The sequence below is a fragment of the Pleurodeles waltl genome, chromosome 4_1 (assembly GCF_031143425.1).
Source record: "Pleurodeles waltl isolate 20211129_DDA chromosome 4_1, aPleWal1.hap1.20221129, whole genome shotgun sequence".
Lineage (NCBI taxonomy): Eukaryota > Metazoa > Chordata > Amphibia > Caudata > Salamandridae > Pleurodeles > Pleurodeles waltl.
Genome location: NC_090442.1, coordinates 481,243,999 through 481,267,464, shown reverse-complemented (window position 1 = coordinate 481,267,464; position 23,466 = coordinate 481,243,999). Strand labels below are relative to the sequence as shown.

The window sequence follows — 23,466 nt, the reverse complement described above, 5'->3', positions numbered from 1 at the left end:
CTTAGATGTTTTCTTGCTGTTGTAGTTCCTGGAGATTCTGTTCGAAACCTGACTGTCCTGTCCAGAACTTTTCAAAGCATTCTTCTGTGCTGGCTGCCTCCTCTGAAGCCTAATGGTCACCTGACCAGCTATGAACTCACACTAAATGACAATCAGACTTTCCAGATTCTGCCTGGACTATCCGTCCCTTCCTTTAATCTCACTGGTCTTAAATCCTTTACAAAGTATCAGATAAGTATGTTTTCCCATACCATCAAGGGCAGAGGACCTGGGATACTCGCCACTATCGAAACAGAAGAATCTAGTAAGTATCTACTGTTTTTCTAATCTTCAACTGTACTTACGTCTGTTATTTTTACTACTTTTACAAGACTTTTTTATGTTTCTCTTCCTGTTAGACTATGAGTTATAATTGTATTTGTAAAACATAACTTTAATTTTGTAACTTTGTGAAAATATTTTTCTGTTAAAATACTGGGGCCGATAATTCTACTTATTTAGTGCCGCATTTGTGCCATTTTGTGACGCAAAAGCTGCGCAAACGTACAAAATACAATTGTATTTTGTAAGTTTGTGCCGTTTTTGCATCAAAAAGCAGCGCAAATACGGCGCAAAAAAAGTATAAATATGGGCCTGAGTCCGCTATTAATGCAAACACAAACTAACATACAGGATTTAATGATAACATCAGTAAATAAATAAGTAATAGGAGCATTTTATATATTTTTATTCACTATAAATATTGCCGCATTACAGTATTTAAAAGATTAATCTTACAAAACACTCACTTTTGTTGAATGACGACTTCACCATTCGTTTGCTTATTTGTCTTTCAATTAAAGAGGGTTTATATTGAGCAAATTTCAACAGCTTAAATTTTTTTCTCATTACAAAAGGTGTTTAAAGGCTTCACTGCAGTTTGGCAATTTGCTTTGCACATGCCTTTGTAACATAGTCCTAGTAAAACAACTAGAGGCCTGATGTACAGAACACTTTTGCGGTTTCTAGCCCTGCAGTTGATTAAAATGAAAGGGTTTGCAACTCCAAAAGTGACGTACAAAGTCTTTCTGAGTCACAAAACAGGTTTTGCAGCATTCCTGGCTGTCCTCTTTTCATTGAGAAATGTTATGACATGAATTCAGTGGCGTAACGAGACTTATGGGGCCCCCGATGCAAACTACCTGTAGGGGCCCCCTCCCCCTTGCACCCAGTCAGGAGCCTATCTCAATGTTTTGCCACAGCTTTTGTTACAAATCATTGAACAGATACCAACACCTGTTTGAGCAGTTTCCCCTTTGTGAATAATTTCGTGCATCATTGGAGGGAGCAGAGAGTTGCTTAGAGGACCACTGCATGCTTCACCAGATATATTCCTAAATGGCAACTTTTTAAAGTGGCACCTGTATCTTTAGGAGACACCCTTGCACCATAGTTGAAGGGTGTCATCGTTGGCGATAGGCTGCACACAGTGTACCACAGTAGAGACAGCAGAAATGAGCCATATCTTAGTAGATATGCTGCATTTCTGATGTCTTACTTTCACACAAAGAATCAAAGCAACTTTGCTTGCTGCTCTGCATTGCGTGAAATGTAAGTAAATATGCCCCACATATTTACTAAACCACGTAAAGCTACCCAAATGGCTTAGTAAATGCTGGAAGGGATTTTGCATTTGATGGTGTCATACAAGTGGTGCAACCCTAACACAAAACCTTTGTAAATCTGCCCCTTGGTGTCAGGATAAGGTCAGCAAAATAAGAAGTAGTTTATTAAAAGATTAAGAATATATTGAATGGATACACGTTTAAAGCATGTAGTAACCTCACATGAACAAAAAAAGTGTGGAATGTTTCCACATTTAATTTCATTCCATACAACAATATGAAACAATCTTTGAAAATAACCAAGTACAGTAATAGTGGCCTCACTGAAAAAGTAATTGTTTCTTCAAATATTTTAGGTCTAGATATCAAGACTTTTTTCAGTTTGCTTGCTTACTGTGGATTTTTTGTCTTGTTAGACAGCTACATATTATGGAATGATTGCAAACATGACTTGCAGACAGTGGCATGTTTATTTCAGAAATCCAGTAATTATATCAGGAATACAGCATTATTTAACCATGGTTTAGACATGATACCTACACTCCTTTGCTTGAAGCACATTGCATGTCTTTGGAAATCCTATTGGAATAATTTTTACTAGGGGGGTCCTATGTTTGTCTGTGAAAGCTCTGCCTTCACTACAATTTCTGGATAATCACTAAATCCATTTGACTAATTGTTTGTGTATTCATATAATGTTATTATCCTTGAAAACTGTCACAGCTTTGGCCCAGAAGACCATCATTGGACAAGCCTGGCCTATGAGTAAGGTAGCCTTTTGCCAATTTAAAATTATGTCCCTTAACCTAGAACCACAAACAGAGGTTTTCCAGGCTTATTGAAGTCCTCTATAAGACTCTAAGTGCCACGAGACCACCCTGGCTGACCAATCTCTTCACTTCCTGACCACAATTGCACACTCACTCAGCACTATATCCTTACATTCCAACTATTATACCCTTTGTGATCTAATTCCAGCCTACGTTTATGCCAAAACCGGAATCTATTCAAGGTACACACATGGCCAGATGTATCATTTCTTTTATATGGTTGTAAATAGTTCCAATTATAGACTCACTTTTCTGTTATTATGAAAAAGTAGTTCTCTGAGATACTTTAGAGTGCATTTCTGATGAATGTTTATGATATGCTTATGTCAACACTTCTGTTCTACCAAGAAGGATTGATATGTAGGATCAGTAGGGGGCAACGTAGATTCAGAATCTCCGCTGTGAAGAATTCCACCAAAGTCATTTACTTGGTCTTTTCAAAGTATTAGATTGTTTTCAATAAATCTAATTAACATTACAGTTGTAAAGTGACTAGCTAAAATGGCATAATTTATCAATAAATTGATATGTTCACAGCACATAATTTGACTAAAGCCAAAGCCTAATCAATAGATCATAATCAAAGAGCCAAATCATAAGTGAGCAAAAAAGTGCTCCGTAAGCCAAGACCAAAGTGAGCTATTGGCTTCCCTAAAATGTGCCTGCTTGCCAAAACATTCAATTGGACAACAATTCATGTATACAGAACTAAATATAATTGTTACACATTTAATACAAGTATTCTCTCAAGAACAGGAACTAGAATTTGACATCAAAATAAAAACATTTTCTATTGCTTTCTGCTCAGACACTTGTATCCTTAAAATATAAATACAGCACCCTATTATGTACACCTCTATTCCCCGGTCTGTTTGACTACAATTGATGGCTCTCGTGACCTCCTCCAAGACTTTCAGCTTCTGACCCTTCCGGTTGAGGACAGATCCTTCATAGAAAGTGACTCCACTGAGGAGGAAGTAGCCTTAGCAATCCATAGCATAAAATCTGGCAAAGCAATTGGGCCCAACGGCCTCCCCATAGACCTCCTTAATCTTACAGCACCTCTTATAACACTGTGTTTGCTAAAGATATATATGGAGAATCGTGAGAGAGGTGTGTTTCCCAGAGGGTAGACCGGTTCTTCTTATAGGCCCATCTCATTCAGTAACTTGGAAGGCAAAATTGTAGCCAGACTAATGGCCCTACAACTTATACAAATAATCACCAATCCTGCATCATGCTGGACAGAAACATTACCCTAAACTTACGCAGACTCCATGGAATGTTGGGAGGGGTAGAAAGAATCTGACAAGATGCAATAATCTTGTTACTTGACGCCCGTATGGCATTTGGCACCGTTGAATGGCTGTACCTTTTTGCAGTATTAGAACACATGGGTTTCGGCACCAAGTTTCTAACCTGGATATGGCTGTTATACCCCGATCCACTGGGACAAGTAGGCATAAATACCAGAACCTCTCATGTATTCCCCCTTCTGGAGGGGGACCAGACAGGGCTGCAGGCTATTACCACTCATATTTGTGTTAATGCTAGAACTGCTAGCAGCCTAGGTCCGCGGAGATCCTTTGATCCACGGATTGAGCTGGACTGATGAGTGGGAAGACAAAATATCTCTGTGTGCTGATGATATTCTCTTACATGTTGCATCCCCCATCCCTCTATTTATAGAATACTGGATATGTTCACGAGTTTTGGTGAATACTCAGGGTATTCCATAGATTGGTTGAAGTCTATATTGTATGTCCTTCAGGGAAAAGCTCTGAACTTGCCGCCATGTTTTGAGGCTTGGGTGGTGTTTCATAGCTTCAGTTATCTTGGCATTTATGTCACCTCTGTTAGCGCGTCTGACCTTAATAAGTAAACCTACAAGGGGAAGCAAATAGGTCGATGAACATTTTAACTTGCAATTAAGATGTTCTTACCATAGCTCCAGTACATAATCAATAACCAATACACAATAGTCAATAATCAACAACAATCAATAACAGTAATAATCAATGAAGTCAGTAACTGTCACGCACCATGAACTTTCAGTCATGAATAACCACACCTTTTAGTAAAAGTTAGAATATTTATTTCCCTATATTAACAACGCTAAGGTCATGTAGATTTATCTCAAAATCAAATGTAACACATATAGAAACAATACTGGCTGTCCAAAGAGGCGGAATAAAACGTAATCTAATCAAAGCTTGAACTACAACACATTCAAGAGTTACAGTGCAAATTAATAACAAAGTCAACTGTGTCAAAGTAATTACGTACATTAAGTTTAGCAGAGAAATTATTCAAGCATTATTCTTCTATTAGCATAATTTCCTTAGTGAGGATCCTTAACTAACACCAGATTAGCATCAGCATGTTGGGCTTCATGTAAAACAATTTAGTAACACAAATTTAGAAAAACATCTAACTATGGCTCTATCAAAACAATGCAGTTGGTACCTAGAAAGAAAAAGCAAATATGCATAATAATCAATAGACTATATCATTATACCTATCCTCAGTGTGGATCAGCAAGCAGAGTCAGTCTTTGTCCTCAGGGCATCAGTCGATCAGCAAGACATCAGGCTTCAGCATCAAAGTTCAGAAAACGCAAAGTCTTTAGGCAACTCTAAAGAAAAGAGGTAAACCCTCCAGAAGAATAGAGAAAATGGCACAATGGTAAAAGCTTGAGTGTGTGTCTCCTCTCTGTGCTGTCTGGCTATGTTGGATCTCCTAAAACTATCTCTCAAATCCCTATTGGTCAGTTAATCGCATGTTCACACCTTGTCCAATAAAACTAAAACTCCAAATCTATGAATTCTACTATTTCTCCATTCACATGTCGTTGATTGGTTTGTCCTGCAATGTCCTCATCATCCGTCTTGCAGGTAACACTATTGTTGCAGCTTCCACTCCAGTCAGTATCTCTATTGTTCTTCTCCTGAGAAGTTCAGTCCTGCACTCATTACACACAAAATGTTACATTAATAAGAACATCATCTTCTAGCAGTCGGTTCTCATGAGAAACAATTCTCAGCTACAAGCACATAATGCAAAATGGAAAATCACAGTTTAACTCTTTAGAACAGACATTTATTAAACTTTAAGAAATACAGCTTTGACATGAGGCCTGGTAAGTAGGCCATGACACTCGCTAAGTTAAAGCCTACAATTAATAAAGCTAGCGCATAATACATAACCCTTAATATGACATATTACTACATTAGTCAAACATATATTCAACATTTCACAATATTAATTCATTAGTAAGTACACTTTATGAACATTGTCGGCCACTCTTCGTAATCACTTTTTCAAATGTGTGCATTATTTTTCTATGTTATTAGATTTTCTACACAAATCACTTATTCAGAATACATGAACACTTATTAAAAAATGTTATTAATACACCTGCGCTAGCACCACCGATCTTAACTTGTTTCACATTGATAACCTTCAAGGCCATCTCTGGCGACTCAAGGGAGATGTCCTTCATTAGAGATCACTCCCGCTCTTCCTACTTGGGTGAGCCTTGTTCCAAATTATAGAGAGCGAGGTTAGAGCTCTGTTGTGGGGGGAGAGAGCTCCATGTATAGCCTACAGCAAACTGACACAGTTCTGGTATGATGGGGGATAGCCTTATGGATATCCCAGAATATTATTGGGTGTGACAATTAGTGGTCATCAATCAATGGGTACATCAGCTCACAACTGAACCGACATACTGCATGGACCCTATGACCGGATGGCTACCTATGTGAACTTTACAATCCCCCAAAACAGTTATCGCTCACTGAATCAACAGCTCTCAGGTTTCACAGATGGCACTCATGGCACTGGGAGGCCACACCACTATGGGATTCTGAAAAACTGGGCATCTTAGCGATGATTCCAGGCTTCGATAAATGGAATCTGGATAGGGGATCTTTGGTCACATGGTGCTATACTCCCATTTTCCGACTTGCAGAGGGATTCTGACTTTGTCGAAACCGAGACTTTTTGATACCTGCAAGTCGGCATACTCTCAAGGCAATGATTCCCTAAGAGGAGGATCTTACAAAGTCTTCACCACTGGAAGACAGACTGTTGGACACCCATATGAGCCAAAAGGCGATCTCCCTGACCTATAGGAAATTAATCAACAATACCCCGCGATACTGTCTTCCCCTTGTATAGCCGCTGGGAAAGACCTAACAGGTGAGGACTGGTCGGAAAGGCTCGCCTTTCTGAAGGAGGTAGCAATCAGAACAAGATTTTGGTTAGTGCAACTCAAGATATTGCACAGAGCATACCTCTCCTGTAACACCATGGTCAAAATGGGTAAGAGACCTGACCCAACCTGTGGTCGGCAATGTGGGTAATTGGGTACTTTTTTTCATACTATATAGGAATGCCCATCAACCAGACCTTCTGAAGAGCAGAGGTGGCTTGTATTGACAGTATCTGTGATGGAGACTTGCCCTCCTTACCAAAGTACCAAAGTGGTGCCTACTAAATATGTGGGAGGCCTGGGACCCCAGCCGCGTGGAGCAGATCTGGCATATCCTAGGATTAGTGATCGCGAAACATAATATATAGCGTGTGCATGGGGCACGCAGCCTGCACTGCTTTTCTTGCACTTACATTAGGAAGCATTGCTTGAATTATACAAATATGAGACCATTTGCACTTTTGCCAAAATGTGCTACAGAACTTGTCCATGTAGTGTTACTTCTGTTAGTCACAGAAAAATGCAATGAACAGCAAACCAGGCCGTTTTAACTAATTCATGGTAATTTTCTATTTTGCAGAGAATGAAACGCATGCATATTTGTTGTCCATGTCTAAGGCCCATTGTGTTAGCAACTAAATATTGATATCATTTACATTTCTAATTTGTTAATTAGCTTTTTCACTTATAAAGGCAAGTGAACAGAGTTGAAGAGTTCACCTTCAGCAGTAGTCTCTCACTTTGGCTGTTTGCCTTTAATGTCGCTAGAGTTTTATTTAATTTTTTAATCCAACAAATAAACAGTGAAAACAAAATAGCTGTTCTATATTTAAGATAAAAGTGAAAAATTAACTACGTTACCTTTAATTTGAATTATCTAATTATATACCAAGCAGGTTTGAGGTTTTTTTAAATGCCACAGAAATGTATTTCTTATTTGTGAAATAAAGGTGGATGGCGGGGTTTCATGAGTATTTTCAAACTAGAAGTAAAGCTATTCAAAAAGATAATTTAAATATATATTTGGACTTACATGTTTGTAAAACACATCATTTTCCAAATTATGTAGTGTTAATATTTGTATTTTTTGTGTGCTGCAGTTCCCGATGGACCTGTTCAGAATCTTAACTATCAAAATGTGTCTTCTACTGCTGTAAATGTAAGCTGGCTTCCTCCCTCCGAGCCCAATGGCATTGTTTTCTACCGCATCTCTCTGAACTTAAGGACTTCTGAGGTTGGCCCTGAACTGTTGAGACTTGTCACTCATGAAAACAGCAAATTAATTGATGGACTGAAAAAGTATACTGACTATATCCTGCATATTACCCCTGGGACAAAGACGGGGTATGCTGAGAGTCACACTCTGCAGTTGCACTTTCGAACCGAGGAAGATGGTATGTTGTGCTTTTTTTAATCTTTTATGTCAATTAACCTATTGAAACAACATGCTGTCCGTTTGGAATTTTCAGTTTTGGCGAATTATTCATGTCCTTGATTTGCTTACACGTGTCGTGACTAACCAATGGAAACGTTACATCAATAATCTACAGTGTCTAATCCAAAACCACATGTATTATAAATAAAATCAGACACCAGGTTAGTCACTTAAATTTTGGTTTATGGGCTTTCAAACCATATGGGAGTCCGAAGGCCAGGCAGATTAACCTACCCAGCAAGTTTAGAATATTCACTGAAATTAGTCTCTCATTTTAGCTGAAAGTGCGCTCACTGACGAACCAGAAACACTTTCTGTGAGACTTAGATTAATTAGTTGAAGGAATAATTAGCTGTGTAATGTGAGAGAGAAAGGTTTAGTGCAATAAGTACTGAAGTACCTCAGTAAGTATAAAAGAGTTGATAAAACACACGTAAAATCAGTAGCCCATCAAAAATTCAGCCATCAGAAAGGTCACTGAGGCACATAAATGACATGGTAAGATCCTGGGCTGGTGATCAAGGGTTACTGTGACTATGAGTTCCATCTTTGGCCTAAAGGACATTTTCACTAAGTAGACTAGGAGATACTCAGTTATTCGAAGGAAGGTTTTAGAACCTCTCTCTCCATGATATATATTGGAAAGGAATGTGTCCAGTGTCTCTAGACTCATTAATGAGGGTTGCAGGTCACACCTCCCAACTGCAGAGGTCATCTTTGCGAACCTGTAGTCTATATTTTGCAAGTGAGTTGCATCGGTCTATGTAAGTATAGTCCAGAGACTATGAGATAAGATCCTCGGGTATTAATTGTAATTAACCACTCAGAGACTTCTTTAATGATTGTATGTGATACTTCAAAAGATCTTGAAAACCCCTGCCTACTTCCCACACATAACCAAATAAGTATTCAAATTGAAATTGGAAGTTCATCTTACAACCAATAATATATAGTGACTCACTGGAAAGTAGGGGAATTATTTAGAATTGTTCGGTGTGGGGATTCTGTCAAAAAAGAGATTCCTTTCCACTAAAGGTGTGGTTTGCCCACCCATTTAGAGGTGGACAAAGTGCCAGGTTTACTGTGGCAAAACTACAGCTGGTTCCACCAACAGAAATCTTTTCCCAACTGCCTTTACACCACAGGACCATCAGTCAATGTACTTCAAAATGTCTGGTTTATGGTGTCATTCTGACATACATATTTCTTAGTTGAGACCACCAAGTAAAGCAAGGCAGTGCCAAACAGGAAACAAAATGACACCATGATCTGGGAGACAACGTCAGGACATTTGCTGTTTTTTTTCGCTCACACTTTAGTTATTGATAAAAAAAGTCTGAGCTGGCGCATCAATCATAGTTCCCATTCAGTAAAGCTTCAATGCATCACCGCACAGGTGTTGACTTCACTGAAGTCACCACAGAGATCCGTGCCTACCTAATTGGGAATGGGGATTTCTTAGTTTGGCAGACTGTCTTCTGTAAAGGAAGCAGAGGCCATAGTCTCTCTTGACCTGGTGGGAATTCATCCAAACTCTAAATCAGCCACTAAATATTCAATATAAGATATCAGTATTCAACATAGTAGAATGTGGTGAATTTGTGCTTACCTTTGACCACTTGGAGCCTTTAATGAAATTACAACCCATTTGCCACCAAAAAGAAGCATATTTCTAAAATGTTTAACACATCTCCATGTAATTGGAGATGATGGGGTGCCTTTGTAAAGTCATCTGCAAAGGAGACCATATGCAGACATGTACATGACCTGATAATCTAATTTCTCCACTTCAGGGAGTAGATTCCTGAATTACCAGGGGATGTCAGTCATGTGATATTTTTATCTTCCTCCTTTCTTTAAAAGGGACATTTATCTTGCAGTCACAAACACTTGAATGGAGTTTGCAGTGGATCAATGCACATAATTCATCATGCATTTTGAAAGGAAATCAACAAGAACTGTGACTCTTTGAATTCTTTATATTGGTACAGAAGTGAATTAATAGTACCCTGCTTATCAACATCATTGATATTAAATCATGAATTCACTGCAATTCCATTTTCTTCCTTTACTCTGTGTTGGTGGGTGTCTATTGTGATCTGTGATCCATGGATAATTCATAATACAATATCTGTGGTCTCTTGTACCTCAAGAATTGCTCTGGAGAGATTACTGTTTATACTGAAAGAAACCCAATCGAAATCGCTGTACTTAAAACTCTGTACTGAGCAGTCACTTGTACATGAGTTTTAATGATTTATGCCCACTCAGGACTCCCAAATTGGGACCAGCATTCCTAGGGTATTATCACTGCAGATTTGAGGGTATTTTAATGCATGTTCTTTTTACCTTTGCAGTGCCTGAAACATCACCTGAAATAATTATTTACAAAAACCTTTCATCTACCTCTGTTCTACTGAGCTGGGATCCACCCATCCCATCTACTGGCGTAATAACTGGCTACAGCTGCCACCTGATGGGACCAGAAAAGAATGATTCTTTAACTACCTCCATTAACTCCACTACATTCCAAGATCTGTTACCTTTTACGGCTTATCATATCTCAGTAGCAGCAAGGACAAGCAAAGGCCTGGGCCCGGCAGGACTATTTGCCTTTCATACAGATGAGTCTGGTAAGACCTTTCAGTTATTTACTGTCCCACTATGATCATGTTTTGCTGCATGTATTTAAGTATGTTTACAAGACCAACCAAAGACCAAGAGAGTTATGAACTCCATAAAGAGACTAAGAAATTTAAATAATTGCATTTTGTGATACTATTTTTTGGGAGCTGGGTCAAGCCCATTTTTCGATAACTGGTCTCGCTGGAATTTCAGTACTTGTAATGAGAGCTGAACAAAATCCTAATTTTACTTGTTCTCTTCTATGGTTTGTCACAAAGACTATGGCCCTCATTTTAACATTGGTGGTAAGAAGCGCCTACCGCCGCAGTGACAGCCTCCACCATACTGTCACGGAGGCGACTATCCATCTGCCAGATTATGAGCACTGCCTGACTTCTGCCACAATAAGGGCAGACATCGGGCATATTGGTGGACGGTGGTGACCTGGCGCTGCTAACACCAGCACCGCCCCGCCAGTAGAACGCCGCCCGACTTATTTTGAGCTGCAATACGGCTTGTTGGTGTTCTGCTGGTGGGGCGCTGCTGGAGGTAGTAGCACCCCTTCCCGTTCCCTGCCGGACAACCTCCTCACCCAAGGTAAGTCGGGCGTCCGACAGGGGAGGGGGCTGGGAGGGTGTTGTGTGTGTGTGTCTGAGTGTGTGAGTGCATGTGTGAATGTGTCTCTGTGTTGTGTTGTATGCGTATGAGTGAATGCATGTAAGAATGGTGAAGTGAGTGCGTGTCTGCATGTCAGTGTGTCTGTGTGTAAGAATGTCTGTTAGTATGTCTGGACGAATGCTTCTATGAATGCGTGTATGGAAGTGAATGTATGTATGCCAGTGAATGCGTGTATGCCAATGAATGAGTGAATGTGTGCATGTCGGTGAATGAGTGAATGAGTGAAGTCGTGTATGCCAGTGAATGAGTGTATGCATGGTGCATGTGGGTGTGTGTGCTTGTATGCGGTGAGGGGTGCTGTGACTGTAGGGGGGGTGGGGGAGGGTTGAGAAGTGTGCATGCGTTTATGGGTGTGTGGGGGGTGAATGTGTGTATCGGAGGGGGTGGGGGTATTGAAATCAGGGGGAGTTGGGGGTGTTTGGATGGAGGGGAGTGTCAGATGAGTGTTGGGGGTGTGTGGGATCTGCCTACCGGTGACAGGGAAGGAATTCCCTGTCACCGGTAGGTTCTACCGCCATGGTTTTCGTGGCACTGCTAACGCCACAGAAACCATGGCGATAGGCTGGGTCATAATGCCGCCAGCGGGACTCTGTGGGCCGCTGGGTCAGAGATTGACATCTCCGGCCTGGCAGCTCATACCACACTCATAATATGGAGGTATGTACCGCCAGCCTGTTGGTGGTACTACCACCACATTAACCCTGACGATCAAAAGACTGCCAGGGTTAAAATTAGGGCCTATATTTTAGATGGTTTTATGCCATTGTTTCACTACACAATATCTGTTAGAGTTTAGGAGAACATTGTCAGTATCAGTGAAACTTGCTGTATAGAAAATACCTTTTAATCTCCAGTATTGGATCTTTCATCGATTGATATGCTTTCCCCATTGTCACAGTGGGAGTCCCACAGTACCATAGTAAAGCATTATGTAATAGTATCATAGGCTGTAATGGAAAAGCAGTCAGTTTAATAGCCTATCAATGTCCTTTTTTTTAAACGGACCACATTTGAACTATAACCAGTCAGGCGACAGCACCCTGTGGAATGCTCCCAACAGAGGCTGAATACCTCAGATTTTCCAAGCACAAGTGGGAATAATAATCGCGATCTATGAGATGAGTCTCTAAGGGGAGGATGGTGGATCGCATGTGAATCTACGAAAGATGCCAATACTGGAGAACTGCAGTTACAGGTAAATAACTTATTTTCTCCTCCAGTAATGTATCTTTCATAGATTCACATGCTTGAATCAGAATAGCAAGCCGTGTTTGTAGGTATATATATATATATATCTAATAGTACCCTTGACGATGGTTGGTAACAGTTTCACAAATGTATATGTATGCATTATTTTTTGTAAATATAACATCGTGAAAAATAGATATTATGACTTAAACAACACAAGACTTATTATTAATACAGTTACAAAGGCTTACCTTTTTTAAATAGATGACATAAAACCGTGTGTCCTATGGCTGCATTGCTTTTCTGTGCCGATTCCAGGCAGTATGTGTGGATGTTTTTCCACTTTGCAGCACAACATATCTTCTCCAGTGGAATGCCAGCAAGCAGAGTAGCTGAGAAAGGCACTGCCCTTATTTAGTGCCTTCACCCATGTTGATAATGGTTTGCCAGCTTTGGGATGGTGGCAGAAATCTTTCTTGCGATGGTAGCTTTAGTGACTCCTACACCTTTAGGCGTGAGTCCATGCGATCAGGCGATCAGATTTTTGGAATTGCTTGGTACAATTAAGTTAAACCTTAAGACAATGCTCAATGTCCAAGGTGTGGCAAGACCTTTCAGCCGGTGAGCCTGGATTTGAGAAAATTGTAAAATCATTGATCTCACTGACTCTAGTAGATGTGAGAGCCAATAATAGAGTAACCTTCCACATGAGGAGTTTCAGATCTGCCTTGTGAATGGGTTCGAATGGAGGCTTCATAAGCTGCGAGAGAACCATATTGAGATGCCATTCTGGAGGAGGAGCGCATACTGGAGGAAAAACGCTGAACAATCCCTTCAGGAAGTGATGTTTGAAAATGTAAACATTTCCTGGGATCCTTTTCTGTAGACCCCAGGAAATATAGGGTTTATTGTAACACATTTCTAGGGGGCTTCTATATTCCCTGTAGCCCCCCTCAACACTTAGAAACAGCTAATGGTGCACCTGGACAGATTGGGACACCACTGTGCAGCCAAATACATGCAAATTAGCCCTTGAAGGGCATTATGGGGTGCTTCTTACCAGAAGTAATGAATAATAAATGAGTATCTCTTGCCGTTCATTTATTATTCTTTCCATAATTTTTTGTTTTATTTATTATTTGTGGGATTCTTTGTCCCATGGCTTTCTTTTCTGTTGGGGCCGTAGTGGGAACCCTGCAGGAGCTGGTCACACATTTTTGAAGCATTGGAGAGCCCCTGTCTCACCTGGGGCACCCCACAAAGTTTTTAATATTGGGTGTGATGGGGGGGGGGGCATGGCCCTGTGGCTCCACTGACTGCCTGCCACCGTCAAGAGCTGGTCTTCTAGGTGGCGCTTGGATCAGTTCTTGTTCCTGAGGAATGGCCACTTACCATTAAAGGCAGTACCATACACCACAAAGAAAACAACCGTCCAGCAAGGTTCCAGAAAATATTACAGCAAGAAGGAAAAAAACTTGAGACCAGAAAAACTTTCAGGCTTAACAAACAGAATAACTTGAAGAATATAGGAAAAGGAAAAAAGGGAGGGGAGGAGTCCATGTAGTCGAGTGAGCGAGCAATGGTACGGAAACGATTGTGATGTGACTGGAGCTCCTTTTTTAGTGCAAAACAGGATATGAGCTAGAAGGGAAAAAGGTCGCCATCTTGGATTTGTAGGTAACAAGTAAACAAAGCAATAGTTCAGGCAATACATCATTCAACATATGTAGGAATAAAATATAGCTGAGTCTGTACTGGGCTATCTGCTGAGCACAGAATAATAAGGTTTTCCTGCATACGACAAATGACAGGGACCAGTATACAGGAAACTGATCATTTTTAAGATGATGCCAGCTGAGGAAGCCTGCATATCCTCAGTCCGATGTGGTGCATAGGCAGACCTCACAGGAGCACTCTGTGCCACTGCAGCAGTACCTGCAGTGACAGGATTGTTTGAAACTGCTGTGGCATTTCCCATGTTGGCAATAGGTAAGGAAGATTCCTTACACTCCGCCTCCCCTTAGGAGTTCCTGGTTTAAGATGAATCTTGGAATAGAATTGCTTGATTAAATGAGGAGCATAGACCTGATTTGATGGCTTCCAGGAGTGGTCATAGGGGCTATAACTAAGGGTGGGCATAACATGCGTAATTCCATGTTGTATAATTACTCGGAATTACCTAAGAATTGTCAAGATGACGCAGAACATCTTCAGAAGAGTAATTCTGCATTTAGAATTATTTCTGAGAGCAGAAAAGTCTCCTTGCACGCAGAATGGAAATGAGGATGCATTTGTATTCTCAAAACTATAACTAAATGCAGAAAGGCATGATTAGCAAGCATGAGCAGCCTTTCGCTCTTGCTAAATGTGCTCTTGGGGTAGGGTTTCTTCACAACTTCCTCCTGGGATTTAGTGCTATTTTCTTAACTCAGATTGTACCCTTCCACCCAAACTGGATGTGAGGATGCATTTGTGCACTAAGAAATAGCACTAGTAGAACAAATTTAGCCAGTGCAAGCTGCTGCTCGCAATCACTAAATGTGTTCTTGCGGTAAGATTTTCCCCCCAAAATTATGCGAGCAGAAGTAATTATGTAATTATCAGTAATTTCACATCAAAGAGTAAGATGGAATTACTGAAATTACTCCTATTACTGCTGTATAATTGAAATTCTGCCCAGGTCTAGGTATAACCATTCCAATCATTAAGATATTGAATTGGAGTTGCCCTTTATAAGAACAGGAGTCACAGATTTCCTGGATTCTGTATTAAAGTTATCAACCATCTATTATAGGTTTAGGCCTTCTTTTAACAGAACAACTTTTTCTACGAAGATAAGATTTTAGATGGGATTCATGAAAAGGTGGGTGAATCTTCCATGATGAAGACTGTCTTACCCTAACTGGGTTTATAAGCTTATAAATTTCAAAAGGCCCATAAAGTCTTATAGAAAATTTGGACCAACAGATAGAACATAGTAAATTGATGGATGACAACTAGACCTTGTCACCTACTTTAAAGATAGGAGCATATCATCTTTGTCTGTTAACCTGGAACCTCTGTCTTTAGCAATTTACAAATTATGAAGTAGTGTCTTGTGAACCTCTTTTAACTTTCGTTATGAATCTTGTACTGCTGATAGAGGATCTTCAGTGTCAAGGGAGTCTGTAAAGGTTTGAGGGTCAAACCCAGTCAAAGCTAAAAAAGACAAATATCCTGTGGAAGTATGGATTGCGTTGTTATATGCAAATTCAGCTGTGGGTAAAAGGGATTTCCAGTTATATTGAGTAGCTGATATGTAACACCTAAAAAATGCTTCAAGAGGCTTATTCAGCCTTTACATTTGACCATAAGACTATGGATAGCCATCAGAGGCCGAAGACCTTTGCGTAGTGTGTGGCACAAGACCTTCCAGAATGTAGAGATATATTGAGGACCACAATCAGAAATGATCTCTAAAAGCGGTCCGTGGAGTTAAAATATATTAGAATAAAAGATCGCATCCATTTCCAATGCAGTTAGAAGCAAAGGAACAGCAGAAAAATCGTCCATCTTAGTAAAAGAGTCTCTGGTAACCATGATCGTGGTGGAGCTGTCAGATGGACATAGGTCAACATTGAAATTGATAGAGAGAATTTCCCAAAGCCCTGGGTATCGGGGGACAATAGTTATCCAGCCTTTCATTGTGTTTCCGATATGCTTTGGGTGCAAATCACGCATGACCTGACAACATCTCTGTAGAGAAGGCCATCAGAATCCTTTCCTGACCAGATCTTTGGTTACTTATTGACCTCTATGCCAAAAATCAAGGCATCATGGCACGACTGAAGAAGTACCTTAGAGACTGTTTTGTTGGAATAAACCACTCACCATGAGCAACACTTAAGCCATTGTGGTTCTTTGTATATGAGGTTTCCGTTTTTTGAATGTGTTTAGCTTGAATTGTTTAGTCCCACCAACATACTGATTCAAGAAATGTGTATCTCACATTATTTATGAAGACTTGAGAGGCAATAATCCATTATACTGACCTAATGATATCATTTACTGGATAACACCAAGATAAAGAACCTACATTAAGATTTTCAGAACCAGGAATGTAAGTAAGTAGGTGTGAGAAATTGGGTTGTTGGTTGACTGGGCTGTGAGCCCTGGTCAAACAACAATCACAGTTCTGGTCAGGGTAAGGCACAAGCAAACCCTAAATTAACTTGGGTTCTCCTTCTGGTAGCTTGCACAGAAAAGTCAGGCTTAACTTGAAGGTAATGTGTAAAGTATCTGTGCAACACTTAAAGCAGTAAAACAGTGAAAACACTACACAAAAGAGATCCCACACTAGGTTAGAAAAATAGAACTTAATAAATAAAACAATATAAAAACAACAAAAATCCTATCAGTAGAACCTGAGTTTTAAAAAAGAAATAAACTGTAGAATAGCACTTAAAAACAGAAATCGCCAAACCGGGCTATCTGGTTACACTGGCTCAGGACCAAGTAAAGAGTTCTGGCCAGCTACGATGGAGTGCCAGCCAGCTAAAGGGAACTAGTTAGGTCTACTGAACAAAGTACCTTAAATCCTGATTGCAGAGAATTGCATGGGTCCAAGGCGAAGATGTGTTGCTAAACCAATGAGATGCTTTGGTTCAGAGATGCAGGTTCTGTTGCATAATTGTCAATGGGGCGTGTAATGTGAAGGGTGGTGTTAGGGATACGTTACACAGCAGAGGCAATGTGTCGGTTCCGATGAGCAGTGAAGCTGTGATGCCGAACTTTGGCATCTGCGTCGAGGCTGCCAATGACAAGGGATATGAGGACCTGCTCCAAGGAAGTCTTGCATAGTGGAAGTTCTAAAGGTGATGCGTAGAACCCAAGATACATAATGCGTCAGTGATGCAAGTCTTCTGCACTGGGTTCTATTGAAGCAGTGATGTGCCAGGTCTGCTCAGGGATGCACCGCTCAGCCGAGGATGTGCTTGTTCTGTTCAGGGATGCCCTACTCAGCAGAAAAAATGCATGGATTCCACTGGGAAGCACCTTAGGTCCATTTTCCATTTTCAAGAGTCCAGTGCTGAGGCAGCACCTCTTGGCAGGGTAGACTCACAAATGACAGAGTCCAAGTGTAGAAGAAGGTGCTTGGAAGCCTTTTCTGTCAGCGAGACTTCAGATCAGAAGGCCGGCCAACTTGTCCTTGGAGTGACTCTTGGTTCTGAGGTGGAGAGATCTTGGTCCAGTTCTTCTCACTTCCAGGCAAGAGGGCAGCAGGCAAATGCAATCCAATAGAATGCAATCCTTCAGCAGCACAGCAGTATGTCCTGGCAGAGTATCCATATGGTCCTGAAGTGTACTGAAGTGGTGGTGTCAGAGGTCCACATCTTATACCCAATGGTGCCGTTGATGTGGTTGAGATTTCAAATACATGTCTTTGAAGTGCACAGATGTCCTGCCCTGGCACCAGACTAGCTGTGGGGGTGCAGGGCATGCAGCCCTTTGAGTGGGGACAGGACACAGCCTATTCAGGCATAATAAGTGAGGCTGTGCCAGCACCTACCTGCCATCCTGCCCAGGTAGACCCATCAAGTCTTCGATAGCCGATCAAGTCACACCTAATTTCCCATTGCCTGTTGGTGCCCTAGGGGACTACTCAAAGCCCAACTGCCAACTCTACCCAGTCGTTTGATCAGAGACAGGATGCAGGTACCAATTGGATTAGGCAAGAAAATGACTACTTTTTAGAAGTGCCATTTTCAGAATTGCATTTTAGAACCAGACTTCACCATGAGTTAGGATTTTAATTTGTGATTCCTGAGACACTAAGCTTGAATGGGTTTTCTCTTCCCATTTGTAAACTATACTTATGTAGTGAAAGAAGGGAATCACAATTTTAACCTAGGGGAGAGATAGGCATTGCAGTGGTTTAAAATAAATGTAAAGGTTTTTAACCACCAGGACCTGTAAATCTAAAAGGACATGCGCTACTTTTTAAATACATTGCACTCTGCCATCTGGGCACTCTGGGGCCTACCTAAAAGGTTGACTTACTTGTGTTAAAAAGGAAGGGTTATGCCTGGCAAAAAGATTATTTTTGCCAGGTCGAAGTGGCAGTTCAAAACTGCTCACATAGTCTCTGCAACGGCAAACCTGAGGCATGTTTAAAGAGCTACTTAAGTGATGGCACAATCAGTGCGACAGGCCCACTTATAGGTATGCTAATTGTGTATATGCCATTGTTACCATATGTTAGAAAAAGAGCACAAGCACTTTAGTACTGGTCAGTAGTGGTTAAGTATGCAGAATTCTAAGGGCTGCAAGAACAAACTCAGTAAAAACAGGAGGTCTGAAAGCAAAAAGTTAGGGGAAATCACACCAAGGATACCAGGTCTAACAGTAGGAAATCAAATTGTTGACAAAAGAATACCCCGGATGTGTCAACTATTTCTGCCTTTAGCTTGTTGGAATCCCTGGAGGTTTCTATGATCTGTGGTAACAATCACTCTCTATTGGGCTCCGAGTAGGAATTATCTCCATTTGTAAAAGGCTAATTTGATGGCCAGAAGGTTCCTTTTCTAAAACTGAATAGTTTCTTTCAACTGGAGAACATTTCTTATATACGAAGGCCATAGGACGCTCCTCTCCATTTTGACTTGGTTGGCAAGGCTAGAGGCATCAGTATCTATAATAACAGGTTTAGAGTCATCAGGTTGTTGCAGTATGGGAGCTGTGATGTATTCAGACTTTAGCTTATCAAATTCTTAGGTGGCTTCTCTATGGCATCTTTACTTCAAAAATATGCCTTGTCCTTTTTTTATCAGATCAGTAGTGGTTGAGACAACTTTGGAAACATACCTAATAATTGTGCAATAGTTGTTCACCAGAACAAGAATCCTCTGTGTCTCTTTTATTGAGGAAGGAATGGCCTTTTCAAGGATAGCTGGAATCTTCTTGGATTTCAAGACAATCCCTTAAGAAGGAAGAATATAACCCATGTAATCTGTTGAAAATCTTTCAAATAGACTACCATAGATTGAGGAAGGATCAGGTCAGAGAAGATGACACTCATGAACCACTGGAACACACCAGGGGTTTTACATAGGCCAAAGGGCATCACTGTGTACTCAAAATGCCCAAAAGGTGTTCAGAAGGCAGTCATCAACTTATCTCCAGACCTAATGCGAATGAGATGAAAGCTCCTCTTAGATGAAGTTTTATAAAGACCTTTGCTCCTGCAACAGGCTCCAGAATTTCTGAAATAAGTGGCAAGGGATAATGATCCTTCACACCTACCTTGTTCAAACCCCTGCAATCAATACAGGGTCAAAGTTTGGAGGTTGCTTTTTTTAAGTAAGAAGAATAGAGGAGACCATGTGGAGACTTTGATGGGGCAATTAGATCATTCTCCAGGTTTTCATCTAGATAGTCCCTTAGGATTTGTCTTTCTAGCGGTGAGATAGAAAAGGTTTGCCCGTATGGAACAATAGCATCAGGGAGAATGCCATGACACAGTCACTGGGTCAATGTAAGGACAGCTCTTTGGTAGTAGACTCTTCACATATATGTAGGAATGTTTGGTAGGTTTCCAGAATGTCTTAGATCTGTGCTGAAGAATAGTTGAATTCTGCAGATCAATCTTCCTGGCTCTCCTGAGATATACATACATATATGCATAGTATTTCAACATGAGACAAAAAACTCAGATCCCAGGAATAAAGTTTTCGTTTACCAGTGATGTACAGATTATGTTTGGCTAACTATGTGATGAATATGATAACAGGGAGAAGATATCAAATCAAAGACAATTACCACAAAGTGGTTGGCTATCCTAAAAGGAAATGTTTGCGTTTCCTCCATAACTAAACTAAAAGCCAGCAGGGTTTCATCTACAGCTTCCACTGTCACTAGTACATTTTTTGTTGTTGATTGGAATGAGGTGATGTAATGCCCACTGAATGTCCATATAAACATTTGTTCTCCACAGTCGTAGAGGACTGGCACAAAGGTGTTTAGGCTGCATTAAGAATTTCCCTATCAGAAGAACTAAATTGGAGACAGCAATGAAGAGGGCAGGGTTGTTTCATTTGCAATCACCTCTATTCCTTGCACTAGGGTATTCTTGCAACTACATATAAGTTGTACTGGGCAGGTTTTTAGAACTTGTCCTTCATGGCCACAATACAATCATAATTCCACTTTCCTTTTCCTATTTTAGTTTCCTCGCTGGACAATGGACTTCTAGTAGGATCCACTTGAATGGATTCATCCTTTGGTTCCGTTGGTCTTGGACAAGATTTAAAGGATGAATTTAACAAGGTCTTAGATGTTAATTGTTTTCTATGCTTTACATGTCTCTCCTAAGGATGATGTTGATCTGAACCATCAGGTGAATAAGTTCTCGGAGAGAAGGGAATCTGGAAGCTCTGGCAAGTTCATCCTAGAGCTCATCTCTTAGACATTTTTGAAAGAAGGCAAGTACATTTGAATAAGCCCAGTCTAACTCTTTTGCTAGACATTTAAATTTTAAAATATAAGTTTAAAGTCCATTGACCTTTGACAAAGTTCTAAGATTTCTTTGTGAGCAGACACCCTATGATCAAGCAAGTCAAACAGTTTTTTTTAATTCTGCAAGAAAGGCTGCAAAGTTATCTAGCAGAGGGCTGGCATCAAAACCAAGGGCATTACCCAGGATAATTAATTTCCGATGGTGTTACTGATGATAAACCACACCTTAAATGTTGGGCTTAAAGGTGAAATGCACCTGGCAGGTTTCTGAAAAGGCCTTCAACTTCCTTAGATTACCATTGTTTGTCTGAGTGAAACATTTTCTGATGTCAGGTCCTGGACTTGCAGCAACAAATATTTAACACCTTAAAACAGGGTAAAAAGCTCTTGTACTCGGGCTAGCTCAGAGCTTGATCCATTGGAGGAATGCTGAGACATTGCAAACTGTTCCAAGCTGGTCTCCTGGGTGACATTTGCATTAGCTTCTTGGTCCAGAAAAATGGATGCTTACCTATGGAGGCTGTGCCAGATTCCAGAATGGAATAAAGACATCCAGCTATGCTCCAGAAAATAACACACCAAAAAGGAAAATACTAGAGATCAGAAAAACGTTCAGGCTGCACCAAGGCGGAACCCTGAAGAATACAGAAACTGGAAAAAATGGAGGAGAGTCCTCGGACTCCAGTGAGCTGGCAATGATACAGAAACAATTACGGCACAACTGGACTTCACGATGGAGGTCTTATTATAGTGCAGAACAGGATATGAGTTAGTAGGAAAAAGGTCGGCCATCCGTGGATGAAAAAGTAGGCAGTTTAATATTTCAGACAATAAGAAACTGAGCATGTGCAAAGGCTAAAAGATAGCTGAGTCAGTACTGGGCTATCTGCTGAGCAAAAACAGATACGTTTTTTCTGTATATGGCAAATGCCAGAAGCCAGTATGCAGGAAAGGGGTAATTTTAAGATGCACAGGCCGAGGATGCATCCTCAGTCTGGCATTATATGATGAGAGTCCTTGCAGAAGCCCTCAATGCTTCTGCAGCAGGACCTATGGCAGCAGGATAGTTTCAAATCATAGTGCAAGGCGCTCTCAGAGGGAGGGAAAAACATTTCTGCTCCCACTGTCCCTACCAGGTGTGAGCTCTGGGAGCAGTGTGCTGGGGGTGGTGTTGCCAGGACACCAAGAGTGAGCCAGCCCTGGGATATATGGTTCCAGGGGCTGTTACATGGCTAGGTGATAGGGGACACATGCCCCCTCCCATTGGAAATAATATCAGCCCAGGGGATGGGGTCCACAGGGCTTTCAAATGGCTCAGAGAGGGGAACTGCATGCCCAGCTCCTCATAAAACTAACCTCTGCTGAACACCGGACCGTGGCCTACACTGGGTAGATTGTTATTTAAAAAGGACAGGAGCATACCTTTTTTGTTTTTTAATTACACAGCATATCCATGGAACCTCCATGGATCACTGGTGCTGTTAAAAATTATTATGTTTTTACTCCAATATTATGTTTTCTCCCTGGACACCCCATCCTCACCAGATTTAGGGGGTCAGGGTATCCCTATCCTGCGCACAATTCTTTTTCTTTAAGATAAATTTCAGACTGAGTCCCTGAGTCATAAAATGGCTGCCGCAACGTATTTGTTGTTGTGGCAGCCAATCAGATCTCATATTTTGATCTATTGGGTCCGTGGATCCTGCGCTGCGTGTAATATACATACATTTTGAGCCTTAATTTCTCACCGTTTGCCTGTAGCTGTGTCTAATTTTCCTGTGAAAAATTGCATCAGTAAAATGTGTTTTGAGATCTCCTCCTTTTCTCAGCCCGTGCATGGCAGATCATTCCAACATTTTACACACACAAACGCACACATGCGCACACACACACACACACACACACTCTTCCCGTCTCTCCCCCTCTCACTCTCGCTCTCTCTCTCTATCTATCTATCTATCTATCTATCTATCTATCTATCTCTCTCTCTCTCTTTTATGGTCTTCCCTCCCAGTCCATTAGTCTGTTCAAGTGCCATTCATATTTTGCTTCTACGTACTGTAGCATGGAGGAATTGGGCAGCCCATTTCATCAGTAGGCTGTCTTGCATGTAAGTAATTCCATTTTGCCTGATCACATGAGTCTAAAATGGTTTTAAAAAGAAATATCTCTATGTGAGGTACTACTGAGCCATTCATGTTTTTATATTTGTATATGTTTGACATTTTTTTTTACATATTGCATATGTTTCCAAAACAAAAATAATAAAAAAAATGTGTGCTTTCTAGAGCCTGACCTATTGTCACCCCCATTACTTTTGCTGTCATAAGTGAGACTGTGACTTAAACCAGATAAATCAATAGAATATCTGGCTATGATAATTGACACCAACCTATT

The 23,466-nt window shown here is 40.7% G+C and overlaps 1 protein-coding gene across 1 annotated transcript in view; it reads left to right on the top strand.

Moving 5' to 3' along the window:
- The window catches only part of PTPRQ (protein tyrosine phosphatase receptor type Q), a 1,423,303-nt gene that overhangs the window by 942,145 nt on the left and 457,692 nt on the right, over positions 1 to 23,466 (top strand). Inside the window, exons 37-39 of the mRNA XM_069227528.1 lie at positions 26 to 304; positions 7,751 to 8,044; positions 10,443 to 10,718. Coding sequence (XP_069083629.1) covers positions 26 to 304; positions 7,751 to 8,044; positions 10,443 to 10,718 — 849 coding nt within the window. The remainder of the gene's footprint in view (positions 1 to 25; positions 305 to 7,750; positions 8,045 to 10,442; positions 10,719 to 23,466) is intronic.